Source organism: Mauremys reevesii, linkage group 11, assembly GCF_016161935.1.
Source record: "Mauremys reevesii isolate NIE-2019 linkage group 11, ASM1616193v1, whole genome shotgun sequence".
In the NCBI taxonomy this organism is placed as follows: Eukaryota; Metazoa; Chordata; order Testudines; family Geoemydidae; genus Mauremys; species Mauremys reevesii.
The window spans coordinates 69,054,626-69,069,536 of record NC_052633.1 but is presented as its reverse complement, the minus strand read 5'-3'; the positions used below and the strand labels follow the sequence as shown (position 1 = coordinate 69,069,536).

The following is a 14,911-nucleotide window of genomic DNA, read 5'->3' as shown; positions in this document are numbered from 1 at the left end:
ATAAACCATCCACTAAATATTTTAATAGCATTTCATATATTTAGTGTGAATGTGTGTCTCCCCCCACCCCCAAATTTCTTTTGGCCATAATTATTGGCAACAATTAAAAACACCCTATTTTACATTGACAGTAGCCCTTTAAGGTTGGACCAACTTTTGCCTTTGGGGATTGCTGACTTAGGCCAATATTTTTAAATCTGTGTGCCTAAAGTTAGGCTTATAAATCCATACTTGGACACCTAAATAAGTGGTCTGATTCTCAAAAGAACTGAACATCCAGCAGCTCTCACTGAAAATCTTGGTTTGTAATTCCAGTTAATTGACAAGGTTAAGAGTGAAGGGAGGGTGTCAGTCAGCAGTGAAGAGGTTACCCTTCTCTTGTTGTCTTTGGTGATGAGCATGCATAGTTTAAAAAAAAAAAAGCTTTCCGCATACAAGCCTGTGGGCTAAATACTGCTCTTTCTATGCACACCCACAGCTCCTCTGGCTTCAGTGGGATTTCTCCTGTGTTTAAGGCCTGCAGTATTTTGGCAATATGGTGAGCACTGTCGGGGGGGGAGAAGATTTGTCTAAAGAAGAATCAGTCTTGTTTATCAAGTGGCTAACTATATGATGAGGAACAGAGGGCTCTGGAACTTCCCCTGCTGAGTCGAACCCTGAAGAGAAGGGTCATAAGGTTTAGTTTCCACTCAGTTGATTAGCATCTGTCGCTAATCAAATAGCAGTTAGCAGATTGAAAACTTGATTAACACTTTGCAATTAAGAAAAATAGTACATATAACCAAAAAACCCCAAACTGTTGTAGAATAGATATTGCAGATTTTGACTGATCTCAGTGTGTATCTGACTAGTACTTTACTTCTGAAGTAATTTAGTGGGAAAAATATTGTGATAGCCTTGTATGTCTGGCTGGTTAGTCTAATATACTACTGGAGTCTAAGGAAAAAAAATCTCTTGAAGCTGCATTTGAGAGCAAATGTTCAGCTGCCTACTTAGGATAAATTGATTTAAGATGGTAGGTATCTTATTGTTTACATTAATAGGATTTAAAACTGAATTAAAAACCCCATCCAGTTGCTAGGTGAGTAATTCCATATGGTTCCACTCACCAGAGTGACATAGTGTGGAAAGTTCTGCATTGCTCATGTAAATTCCTAGCTCCTGGCTTTCAAAAGCCTTTACATTTGTACAAAGCATTGTGTGCACAGGGTTGTAAAAACAAATCTGTGCCAAGATGCTATTAGTAAAACTCATCATTTTTCTCATGATAAGCTTTAGAATGGTTAGCACATTTCATCTTGAGAGCATTTTGTAAGCACCAAGGCCTTGATCCTGCATATCCCTGTGTGCTGTCCAGTATTGTGCACAAGGGCTCTGCTCCACAAGGCAAACAGACGCTGCACATTAATAAAAGTAAGGTTAAGCACCAGGCACAATCCTCTGCACTGAGCAGTGGGTGAGTCTAACACCCCCATTGTGCACCTACTCCCTTATTCACCTGTGCAAGGTGGAGAAGAGCTGGGTGGGGCTAACAAATGATTAAGGAGACATGGGCTGAAACATGTTTCTCAACATGGTAATGAAGAACTTCACTCAGTGCTCCCCCGAAGTCTCACTGCTGTTATTAGTCAGGAGGTGTAACTATGTGGCCTTGCAGCAGTATGCTCATTATTGTGGGATCAGAGTCCCATGCTGTCCACCTCTTGCATACTGCATCTTGCCTGGCTTTAAATGCAACACTCAACCCCTGTGCTGTGTAGGATCAGACCCTTGCTAGTTAACCCTTTAAGTACTATTTTACAATCAAGTTTCAAAACAAAGTCAGAAATTGTTTCTCTGTTGTTTGAATATTCGCCTTTTCTGATTTTTTTTTTCCACTGAAGCCTTGCTGTTTAACGCTGGGTGTTGATGTTTATGGACTCAGCCCAGCCCAGGTTTTGTCATGGAGGGGATGCTCCTAATGAACATTTTCCATTTCTAGGATGAGGTGGTGAAGTTGACAGATAAATGTCTTAATAATGCAATTGAGAGCCCAGTAACAACATCAGAGCGTCTTCCTGCAGACATAAAGAGCAACATCCTGAAGGCCCAGGCCCAGGCAGAGGCAGTGCACAAGGTACATTCTTTGCTCAGAAGGATTATGCCATTCTCAGGTGTTCCCCTTAGGACTGGCTAGAAGGGACACCATCAAGAAGCCTCAAAGATTAACCCTCTGCTTGAGTTTGACTCTCTTGATACTCTGCTGTCCTGGAGAGGCTGCTGTATGGGACTAGTCTTTAGGTATGAAGGCTCTGTGTAACTAGGGGGTGAAACAGTGGCAGAGTGGAACTGCCCTCTGACCTTCAGAGGGAGATACACTGACCACTCTGCCGGTCTCGGGCCTTAATGGGGTCCCTCTCAGCATATTCCAGCTTTTCCTTTCAACAGAGGTAAGGATCTGAATAAGTTTGGTGCTTGCACTGCTAGCAGATGTATTAAGAAGTGATAATTGTTTCTTGGAGGACCTGGCTGGATTGTTTTACATTAGCACTGAGGTTTTCATAAGAAAAAAATAATTGACTGTGCTTTGTTTGAATAGCAGACACATGGCTCACTCTCCCCTTGGGAAGGGAAACTCCAGTCTTTTCCATGAGTCTCTAAAGTGACACAAAGATGGAATTAAATTTTGGAAACTTATTTTCGTGTTCATTTCCGTTTAGATCACGAGAGAGGATAGCATGTCGGACAACAAGAAAACCAATATTCACGATGCCACTGCCAGGTACAGCATAGGGCTGGAGGAAAGAAGCAGCATGCTCACGTGACCCGAGCACAGGACTGGGAGTCTGGACTGCTGGAGGCATATTCCTGATAATGATTCTTACCAGTGGTTTAGAGCAAGTGATTTAAGTCCACCTATGAAAAGAGGACAATTTAAGTTTCCACATCTGTTAATTTAGCGTCTTGTAAGGTTTAATTCTTTAATATGTGTAAAGCACTTCAAAGCAAAACATCACTATGCACTGTACTTGCTAAGTGTTGTTTGTTATGTACAAGATAATTCAGATACTCAATCTGAGCTTTCCATCTTTTTCTTCCTTAACCCATTAATGGCATTACCTTTTTTTACGTAATTTAGCATGCTGAAAGTTGCTACCTGCGCAGTTTGAGACACTGAAGTCGTATCCTCATAGAACAAGCACAGTATGTGCAGTGACATTGCCCCACTAGAATATTTCCGCTCTGTCCTAGGGTACAGAGGGTAATTTAGTCTCCATTGCTTACTTTTTGGCCACACTGCTCAGAGTGCCAGCAACGGGATCACTTACAATAGAGTTTATATAAAGTGAACACCTGTGTGCAAAAAACTGGCACTGACAGCTCATTTCACACAAGTCATTGCCAGGGTTGGCTGGATTTGAACTAGGTACGTAGAGGTTAAAGCAGTAACTTTGTTACAAGTTATCTGAGATAATTATGTGGCAGGCCCCAGAACATTTGCATAGGCAAGTAACTGACAAGAGTTTGGTTTTAGCAGGGAAGAAAATGTCTTTCTCCTGAAGATGGATAAAGAACTGGCAATGAGGAGTTGTACCTGTTCCTTTTTGCAGGGGCATCCTGATCTCAGGGAAAGCACAGAGCAGCCTCCTGTCAACCAACCCACTATTTCAGGAATCAAGAGACGTGCTGAAAGAAATCCCTGCCTCAAATGCCTTCCTTCCGTAAGTGCTCTGGGAAGGAATGTTACTGGGATAAGGAAACAGCTCAGAGATTAGCCTGGGAATGATGAGAAACAGCTGTTAGCTAGCAGGATGAGCAATCAAACAACACTTCCTCACCAATGAGAGGACGAGGAGGAGAAAAGCTAGGCTGGCTTCATCTGCTGACTTTTCTTTATCACACACTCACTATGGTCTTCAGAGTGCATGAAAATAAATGGCAACAGAGCAGAATGATGCAGCAGGGATGTGCAGAAACTGTTGTTCTTAATATTCTCCTTTATGCTTGTGTAATTGCCTGTTAAAATATTTAAAATCAAATAAATAGCTAAAAGGAATTTGATCAAGGAAGTGCAGTCAAAAACATACCAAAAGAGAATAGGAAATACAAGTGTGTTTGAGGTTTTTTAGATTGCGGTGAGAACAGGATATTTTTAGTGTAAACATCCCCACATGAACCTAAACGCAACAGCAGTGCCTGAGAACTGATTGGGAAAGAGAGTGAAATTAAGCAAGCTAGGAATGAGCACCAGCTCTGGAGTTAGGAGGCCTGGATTCTATTCCTGCTCTGCCAATGACTCGCTGAATGGCTTTGAAGGAATCATGCCTCAATGTTCCCATCTGTAAAATGGGGATTAATGCTTACCAGCCATAAAAAAGTACTTTGAGATCTATGGATGAAAAGGGCTAAAAATGTTCATTACTGGTTTTATTTGCAGGCCTTTCTCTGGCACTCAGCTCTGTGGCATGTGAGCCACTCATTCGAATTAATTTATCCTCACAACCCACCTGTGAAGCCAAGAAAATATTATTCCCATTTTATAGATGAGCTACTTAGGCTCAAAGAGAGAGAGAGAGAGTGTCTTACTCATGATCAGACGGGATGTCTGTAAATGAGTGGGAAGAGAACACAAATTCCCAGTCCAGTGCCTAAACCACATAACCTTTTTCTGCGCGGCTGATTGGATAATTTTGGTAGCGGTGTCCATTTGGCCCGCACATGTGTTGTTCCCCCGTGTAGACGAGCGGACTCACCCCTGCGGCGCCTCCTGCTGGTGACTTCTGGGAATTAGCTCAATTCAGCTCTGGAGCGCCCTCTGCAGGCCGGTGATCCACCTGTCCTCTGGCCCCGTGTCCCTCCCTGGACCCCAGTGTCCTGTTACATGGGGTGCTGCCCCCTGGCAGTAACCCCTTTCAGGGTCTCCCCCACCCTGGAGGATGGTGTGGACTGCACCCTTAGCAAGTTTGCAGATGACACTAAACTGGGAGGAGTGGTTGATACGCTGGAGGGTAGGGGTAGGATACAGAGGGACCTAGACAAATCAGAGGATTGGGCCAAAAGAAATATGATGAGGTTCAACAAGGACAAGTGCAGAGTCCTGCACTTAGGACGGAAGAATCCCAAGCACTGCTACAGACTAGGGACCGAATGGCTGGGCAGCAGTTCTGCAGAAAAGGACCTAGGGGTTACGGTGGAAGAAAAGCTGAATATGAGTCAACAGTGTGCCCTTGTTGCCAAGAAGGCTAATGGCATTTTGGGTTGTATAAGTAGGGGCATTTCCAGCAGATCGAGGGATGTGATCATTCCCCTCTATTCGGCACTGGTGAGGCCTCATTTGGAGTACTGTGTCCAGTTTTGGGCCCCACACTACAAGAAGGATGTGGATAAATTGGAGAGAGTCCAGCGGAGGGCAACAAAAATGATGAGGGGGCTGGAGCACATGACTTATGAGGAGAGGCTGAGGGAACTGGGATTGTTTAGTCTGCAGAAGAGAAGAATGAGGGGGGATTTGATAGCTGCTTTCAACTACCTGAAAGGGGGTTCCAAAGAGGATGGATCTAGACTGTTCTCAGTGGTAGAAGATGACAGAACAAGGAGTAATGATCTCAAGTTGCAGAGGGGGAGGTTTAGGTTGGACATTAGGAAAAACTTTAGGGTGGTGAAGAACTGGAATGGGTTACCTAGGGAGGTGGTGGAATCTCCTTCCTTAGAGGTTTTTAAGGTCAGGCTTGACAAAGCCCTGGCTGGGATGATTTAGTTGGGTTTGGTCCTGCTTTGAGCAGGGGGTTGGACTAGATGACCTCCTGAGGTCCCTTCCAACCCTGAGATTCTATGATTCTAGGGCTGTTTTAAGCCCTTCAGGGCAGGAGCAGGGTAAGCACCCTGCTACACCCCCACTTGTGCTCTGCCACAAGGCTAACCAGCGTTGTACGGGCGAACCCTCCTCCATTCCTTCTCAGCTGCTCCTGGCTAGAGGCAGCGCTCTAGCTGTCCGTTAACAGATTGTTAACTTCTACAGACTTGCTAATAGTTTCCCTACTTTAGGTACAGTACTTCTTAGAGTTTCCTTCACGTTCTTTTCGTCTTTTATTTATTTTTTTATCTTAAAATTTTGTTTTTGTTCGACCTCTCTTCAATCCCCCCCAATCTGAGGACCCCCCTGGACATATGCCCGGTTCATCATGCTTCAAGAAGTGTCTCAGCTGCAAAGAATTTATCCAAGTGACTGATGGACATTCTTAGTGTGTCCACCGTCTGGGAGAAAACCACATTCCCCAGAAGTGTGGTTTATGCCAGCAGTTGAAACCCAGATCCAGAAAAGATAGAGAGCTGAGGCTTAAGCTTCTTCTAATGGAAGTGGCCCTCCAGCCACCCTCAGACCCATGCCAAGACTTCACACATCGAGAATCCTCATCGCAACCCTCTACGTCTAAGGGAGAGCCTTGACCTTCTATCTGGACAGTACAAAAGTTTTTAGAAAATCTCCTAGGCTCTTCCTCCCCACTGGGGATAAGTCTAAGGGCACAGCGATTTCAGCTCAAAGACTCTCCAAATGGGTCTCAAACTGTATCAAACTCTGTTATCGGATTTGCAATTCAGCGCCTCCATCCGTAATCTTTATGCGCTCTGCAACATAGAATTCCTCACCTCTCGCATTCTTCAAGAGTATCTCTGTATCAGAAATCTGCAGAGCAGCTACCTAGGCATCTGCACATACCTTTTCAGAACACTATGCCACCCTGGGGGACTCTGCTGCAGACACCAGATTGGGCACCCCAGTACTATCCTCCATAACAGACTCGACTCTGAGGCCCCAGTCACTTATAGGGGATGTTGCTCAGGAGTCACCGACAGTGGAGCACTCATAGGGACATACTTGAAGAAGAAGAGGAAGTTACTCCTATGTTGCAGTACCAATGGTTCTTTGAGGTGTGTCCCCCTATGGGTGCTCCACAACCCACCCTGCTTTCCTCTACTTTGGAGTTCTCATCATAAACTCTGTGGTAGAGAAGGAACTGAGGAGGGTTTACCTGCGTTAACACTGGTTAGTGTTGTGCAGAGCACAAGGTGGGGACAGGACCCTGCTACCAAAATTCTCCGATCAGCAGCACAGGAACGCAAGCACACCTACAGTGGAGCACCCATGGGGTGCACAAGGTGAGTAACTACTACTTCTCTGTACACAAGTTTGAGACAAGTGCTGTAAAAAATCCCCTCTGGGATGAAGATGTTGACATTGTTCACTGCCTGGGATGTCTGCAGTACAGTGCAGTGGTAGGTGCTGAGAGGGCTACGGGTACTTGGCAATCACATCAGCATCTATCTTCTTCATAAGCATGAATCTCCTCCTTGCCCTATATTGATTTGTGGTTGTGTTTCTAGGCTAAGCTGTCATAAAAGCAGCTGGTTATTTCACACAGCCTCTGCAGTGTGGTGAGGATGTTTTCTTCTTTCAGTAATGCATTAGAAGAGGATAATGCCGCCTCTGGCCCTGAAGAATCACTGGTTCCAGCTATTCTGGCTCCAGCAGAGGAGACTGCAGTTTTAAAGGTACACACCACCTGTTTGTCTGTGTGCAAGGCTCTTCATTTCACACTGAGACACTGACACTATCAGTTTAATACAAGAGGAACGGCTCTGTGCACATAATAAACTTTACAGCAGCGTACTTGTTGTAGCCACACATTTACCAAATCGTGATTTCTGCTGTATGCAAATACCATATGACCCCATTTTAAACCCCACTCTGGCGTCTGTCCCTTTGTGTTGTCTGTCCAACACTCTGGTTTCTGTAATATTCCAGGATGGCAACCTAGAGCACAGTATTTTCTAAACTGGCGTGTGGATGAATCTGCTTTATCCCACAGTTTTGGTGTCTCAGGGAACAGATTCTAAGAATGAAATTCTGCCACTTGGCTGCATGGGTGTAGTTCCCACTGAAGTCAATAGCAAGGGCAGCGTTTGATCCTGAAGTTTTTATTGTGTTGCTTAGATTTTGATTCAAAGATAGTGTGTTCTCCATGGGGGCACCAGTGAGCACAAATAGTAGATGTTTTATGTGCATGTGACGTGGTCAGCATCTCTGTGTCCATCTCCAGACAATTACATGACAGTAACATGGAACTCCTGTGATATTTCACTAGGCTAAGGGGTTCTGTGTATGATTCTGGATCCCCAAAAGAGAAGGCTTCTTAGCTGCTGCACCTCTAACCGATATTATGCTGCTGATTCCAATGCACAGTTATATCTACTTTTCCCAAGTTTAGATCTTCAGTCCAGAGACTCCACTTAAACAATTGTATCATCCACATGCACAAGTGTAGTGGACGATTTTACTCCTACACAGCAATGTTGGTGTAAAATCTTCTAGCACAAAGCCTAGGCTGGGGAGATGAGAACAGAAGGGCTTGTTAGTAAAGATCTGATAATATTCGTTTTTGTTTAAAAGATTAACAAAAACCAGGCCTGGCAATGGACCAGTACATTGATGAGGGCATTCAGAAATCAAGAAACCACTAAAATACTCCATCTGGAGACTAATGGGGATTTAATTAATAACTGATTTATTTTACAGAGCAGTCCAGATGACCTTGATATTTTGTTAACATCGCTGACGGAGAATCTAATTGACTTTACAGAAACCATTCCTCGGGTAACTATGTTTCAAAACCAGTTGCTTAAAAGGAGCCTCCTTCATGCATACAGATTTGATTTAAGTATTGACTATTTATAAAGGGAAATGTAATCTATTTCTAGATATCTGTCATTTGGTATCTGTCCATTGGATTTGTGTCTGATATGTAGTAGTAGCATGGTTGCTGGTCTGATAATCCACGTGTGCCTTAGGTTACCACTCTGATTTGTGGGGGCACTATATGGGTGCTCACCACATTACGGCTCTGAACCAGAAGTGAGGTCACCTGAATTGGTTACAAGTATCATAGTTTACTGTGGAGCAGTTTTCTGCCCTCCCCACGAATACCGCACTGCTTATCGGTGCATTCTGGAAAAATCTGGACAGCTGCCCCAAGCACCTCAGCAGGGATAGGGAGTACTTGGAAGGCATGCACCCAAAGCAGCACCCAAAGCAGCACCCAGGACAACCTGCTCTGGAGTATCTTTACTGCACAGAGAGCTGGGGGGGGGAGGAGGAGGACCTGCCAAACCAGTTGCAGAAAAGGGGTCCGATACACACTGCAAAAAAACTCCCAAAAAACTGGTTACTGGAAGACAGCTATGTGCTAAAACCCAGTCAGCTGACCACTGTACTAATCAGTTATTAGCTATGTGATGTTCAGACACAAATCATGTTTAAAGTCAGTCACTGTTACAGGCAGCTTGATTCAAAGCCATAGTGTTGGATGGGCCCTTAGCAATGGTGCAGGCTGACAAGATATAAATAATGTGATAATGCTGCTAGCAACAAATTAACTTTTGAGTCAAATTGTTTTGAGGAAATAATGTTTCTAAAGCATTTTGCATTTCATTGAAACTTTTCCAGCGTCTTTGTTTTCCTTTGGTAGGTGTCTTCCCAGCCCACAATTACACCCAGGTGGATCGTGCCAGTGAGTAGTTCAATCATTCTTATTTATTTATAATTCAGAGTGGAGATTTAATGGGATGGTCTTAAAAATAGTTTAGTTTTGTGTTAAATTTTATTCAGGTGGCCATTTTTATGGGATTTTTAAAAAAAAACACTATGCCAGTGGATTTTTAGATGTAACCATTCCTCTTTGCTGTTCGAAAGCCATATACAACAGTATTGTGCCTGGATCCCAATAGCAATGAAACCGACAAGAAACAGTTTCATTAGGGTGACAACATCAATAACACATTTGAAACTTCTTCTGGCCATGACTAGTAATGCTCAGATGTGGGATTATTTCTATTTAAGAAGATAAATTTCATATTCACAGTCTTCTGTTTGAGTTATTTTCTATAACGTTTCTTTAATGATTTCCATTTGGTTGACACCCCTTCCCACCCTCCCAACCTCTAGGAGCATGTTAGTTTCCTCTGACATTGTGACTTCCAACCAGTTAGGCACTACTGACAAATGTACTTGTCCCCTCACAACAGTGCTTTTGACCCCGGTTTTGTGTTTCATTCTCCCTAATTCAGAGTGGGCAGATTTCCAATGGGCCTTTGGGGAATGATGTTGTTTTAGCTCTAAAGGCAGTGAAAGGCAGCGCTGAAGCATTGTCGCTCCCAGCTGGATCTCCATCATCACAGCAGTCAGCTGAAATCCTTGCAAGGTAAGGGCTCTTTCCCAGCTATCTGATGCATTGGGTGGCGGTTGGGAAGAATGGTGTCCTGCTCAAATTCCAGCCTGAGTGGTTACATTCTGTCCATTCCTGCAGCTGGCTATAGTATGTTTCGCTTCCTCGCCTAAACTTCCGTGTACTGTGGGGGTATAGTGGTTTCATTTGCAGTATTTAAGTAATTGTATAGTTTGTATATCAGTAGATAGAGCAAGTGATGAAAAGCACTGTATAAAAAACACAGCTTTTTTATTAAAAAAAAGAAAAGATGTTAACAGACAATGAAAAGGATGTACAATGAATAATAGAAATGCAGCTGTAGAGTTCAGAGGTAAATCTGTCCCCATAAAGTCTGCCAATAACAAAGCAATTTAGTCAGCTGTGTATGAAAAAGAAAAGGAAACAGAAGTGAATTTCTGGAAATCTCTTCCACACCCCACTGGAGCAATATAAAACAACATATCCAGCAGGTTTAAAAACTTAAATGACATCAAGAATGGGCACATCATCATTTACAGGTACAACCTTTGAAACTGATCCCACATTGAAAAAGAGATGAAATACCAAATAAGCATAAGAACAGCCATACTGGGTCAGACCAAAGATCCATCTAGCTCAGTATCCTGTCTTCTGACAGTGGCCAATGCAAGGTACCCCAGAGGGAATGAACAGAACAGGTTGTCATCAAGTGATCCATCCCATCGCCCATTCCCAGCTTCTGGCAAACAGAGGCTCGGGACACCATCGCGGCCTATCCTGACTAATAGCCATTGATGGACCTATCCTTCATGAATTTATCTAGTTCTTTTTCGAACCCTTTTATAGTCTTGGCCTTCACAACATCCTCTGGCAAGGAGTTCCACAGGTTGAGTGTGCATTGTGTAAAAAAATACTTCCTTTTGTTTGTGTTAAACTTGCTGCCTATTAATTTCATTTGGTGACCCCTAGTTCTTGTGTTTATGAGAAGAGTAAACACTTCCTTATTTACTTTCTCCACACCAGTCATGATTTTATAGATATCTATCATATTCTCCCTTAGTTGTCTCTTTTCCAAGCTAAAGAGTCCCAATCTTATTAATCTCTCCTCATACAGCAGCCATTCCATACCCCTAATCATTTTTTGTTGCCCTTTTCTGAACCTTTTCCAAGTCTAATATATCTTTTTTGAGATGGAGCAACTGCATCTGCAGCAGTATTCAAGATGTGGGCGTACCACAGATTTATATAGAGGCAATATAATATTTTCTGTCTTATTATCTATCCCTTTCTAAATGATTCCCAACATTCTGTTCACTTTTTTGACTGCCGCTGCACATTGAGTGGATGTTTTCAGAGAACTACTCACAATGACTCCAAGATCTCTTTCTTGAGTGGTAACAGCTAATTTAGACCCCATCATTTTATATGTATAGTTGGGATTATGTTTTCCAATGTGCATTACTTTGCATTTATCAACATTGAATTTCATCTGCCATTTTGTTGCCCCATCACCCAGTTTTGAGAGATCCTTTTGTAGCTCTTCGCAGTCTGCCTGGGACTTAACTGTCTTGAATAGTTTTATATCATCTGCAAATTTTGACGCCTCACTGTTTACCCCTTTTTCCAGACTATTTATGAATATGTTGACTAGGACTGGGCCCAGTACAGACTCCTGGGAGACACCACTATTTACCTCTCTCCATTTTGAAAACTGACCATTTATTCCTACCCTATCATTTAACCAGTTACCAATCCATGTGAGAACCTTCCCTCTTATCCCATAACTGCTTATTTTGCTTAAGAGCCTTGGTGAGGGACCTTGTCAAAGGTTTTCTGAAAATCTAAATACACAATATCCACTGGATTCCCCCTTGTCCACATGCTTGTCGACCCCCTCAAAGAATTCTAGTAGATTGGTGAGGCATGATTTCCCTTTACAAAAACCATTTTGACTATTCCCCAACAAATTATGTTAATCTATGTGTCTGACAATTTTGTTCCTTACTATCGTTTCAACCAGTTTGCCTGGTACTGGAATCAGGCTTACTGGCCTCTAATTGCATGGGTCACCTCTGGAGCCCCTTTTAAAAATTGGCATCGTATTATCTATCCTCCAGTAATTTGGTATAGAAGCTGATTTAAATGATAGGTTACAGACTACAGTTAGTAGTCCTGCGATTTCACATTTGAGTTCCTTCAGAACTCTTGGGTGAATACCATCTCGTCCTGGCGACTTATTACTGTTTAGTTTATCAGTTTGTTCCAAAACCTTCTCTAATGACACCTCAATCTGGGACAGTTCCTCAGATTTGTCACCTAAAAGGAATGGCTCCAGTTTGGGAATCTCCCTCACATCCTCAACCGTGAAGACCGATGCAAAGAATTCATTTAGTTTCTCCACAATGGCCTTATTGTCCTTGAGTGCTCCTTTAGCACCTCGATTGTCCAGTGGCCCCACTGGTGGTTATCAGGCTTCCTGCTTCTGATATACTTTAAAAAAAAAAATTGCCATTACTTTTTGAGTCTTTGGCTCGCTGATCTTCAAATTTTCTTTTGGCGTTCCTAATTATATTTTTACACTTCATTTGCCGAGTTTATGCTCCTTTCTATTTTCCTCACTAGGATTTAACTTCCACTTTTTAAAGGATGCCTTTTTGCCTCTCACTGCTTCTTTTACTTTGTTGTTAGCCACGGTGGCTCTTTTTGGGTTCTCTTACTATGTTTTTTAAATTTGGGGTACACATTTAAGTTGAGCCTCTGTTATGGTGTCTTTAAAAAGTTTCCATGCAGCTTTCAGGGATTTCACTTTTGGCAGTGTAACTTTTAATTTCTGTTTAACTAACCTCCTCATTTTTTGTGTAGTTCCCCTTTCTGAAATAGAATGGTACAGTGTTGGGCTGCTGTGGTGTTTTCCCCGCCACTGGGATGTTACATTTAATTATATTATGGTCACTATTACCAAGCGGTCCAGCTATATTCACCTCTTGGACCAGATCCTGTGCTCCACTTAGGACTAAATCAAGAATTGCCTCTCCTCTTGTGGATTCCAGGGCTAGTTGCTCCAAGACGCAGTCATTTAAGATGTCAAGAAACATTATCTCTGCCTCTCATCCTGAGGTGACATGTACCCAGTCAATATGGGGATAGTTGAAATTCCCCATTATTACTGAGGGTTTTTTTTAATAGCCTCTTTAATCTCCCTGAGCATTTCACAGTCATTATCACCATCCTGGTCAGGTGGTCGGTAATGTATCCCTATTGCTATATTTTTATTATTTGAGCATTGAATTACTATCCATAGAGATTCTATGATACAGTTTGGTTCATTTCAGATTTAAAAGCATGTTGTAAATGAGAACAAATATAGATCTCATAATTAGATATTTGGTCAGAACTGTTGCCAGAAATTCTTCAACTGAGTTTATACACTCTCCAGCCCTTGCCTTCATTTTTTCCCCCAATTCACTTTGCAAGCCAATAAAATGTGCTGAGTATCATCAAAGTTGTAAAAGCCCCAGGCTTTTGATCTTCAAAAAAAAAATTCCTATTTCGGCACGCTGCTCCTGATAACATCCACCCACCCACTCTTGAAGCTGTTTTGTAATTAAGTGAACATTTTCCTCTGATCATAAGTAACTCTGACTAAATCAGGAAATGTGTTTGTTTCTTTAAGACAAAGAATACTCCTTTGACTCCAAATTAACAATATAACATGTTTTTTTCCCCTCCATGGAGGAAAAGGACAGAATTAACACACACAAAAGTTTTCTTAGAGCACTGATCAGAGACCCCTTCAACATGACCTAACAGATTCAGTGTTGGACATGTCCATGTCCAAGTTAAAGGAAGAAATAATCTGGGCCCCAATTCTGTCAGCTGTTCTGGGCGGATGTACCCCTGCACCCATACACAGACAGGTGCAGCCTCTGTGTTATGTACGTTTGTTATGAGATTTACAAACATCTCTCCCTTGCGATGCAGGTGCACATGAACCTGTGTATGGAATCCTACGAGTGGTGTAGATTAATCAGTTTCAGAGTGCAACAAGATTTCCTCTTCACATGATTTTGTATCTACATCTGTCTCTCTCTTTGATCTCCAAATTAACAGTTTGTGGCATTTTAAGAATCAAACTTTACCTCTAAGCACTTTGAGATCTATAGATGTAAAACTCAATACAAGGGCTAAGTATTGTGTATTATTATTGAAATAAGCTAATTGCTTGAGGGGTCTTTGAGTTGTTAACAGCACTCATAGGAACATCCAAATCAGAAATGCTTGCATTCACTGACAGAATGCTATTACACATTCATTGGCTCAGGAATGGGGTGGGAGAGGGGTTGATGCAGAGAAATAAATACATCTGTACCTGAGTTATGGGTTCATGATGAGAGTTAAGTGTCCAAGCAAACTTAGCATTACTTCATTCTTCTGACACCTTTAGGTGATGTAATAGCTATACTTATTATTGCCCAAAATATAAAAATCAGGCAACTACTAACAGACCCCAAAAGAGGAACTGTACATAAAATGTCTGTCAAGCACAGATGGCAGTTATTACAGGGAGCAGCACTGTTACAGATACTCAGCAGAAAATCCTTGCCTCTATCTCTCAGGCCATTCATTTTAAAAGGTTTCTATTCACACTCCCCAAATGGAAACATCACTGTAGGCAAAAATCCTGGGGAGAA

At 42.4% G+C, this 14,911-nt stretch overlaps 1 protein-coding gene across 5 annotated transcripts in view; it reads left to right on the top strand.

Moving 5' to 3' along the window:
- The window catches only part of PTPN4 (protein tyrosine phosphatase non-receptor type 4), a 302,113-nt gene that overhangs the window by 280,622 nt on the left and 6,580 nt on the right, over positions 1-14,911 (top strand). For all 5 annotated transcript variants that reach the window (XR_005586213.1, XR_005586214.1, XM_039494797.1 and 2 more), the window contains 7 exons: positions 1,982-2,116; positions 2,700-2,761; positions 3,591-3,701; positions 7,437-7,530; positions 8,555-8,632; positions 9,504-9,545; positions 10,102-10,235. Coding sequence is in view for 3 of the 5 variants with exons in the window: in XM_039494797.1 (XP_039350731.1) it covers positions 1,982-2,116; positions 2,700-2,761; positions 3,591-3,701; positions 7,437-7,530; positions 8,555-8,632; positions 9,504-9,545; positions 10,102-10,235 (656 nt within the window). In the remaining 2 variants the exon portion in view is untranslated. The remainder of the gene's footprint in view (positions 1-1,981; positions 2,117-2,699; positions 2,762-3,590; positions 3,702-7,436; positions 7,531-8,554; positions 8,633-9,503; positions 9,546-10,101; positions 10,236-14,911) is intronic.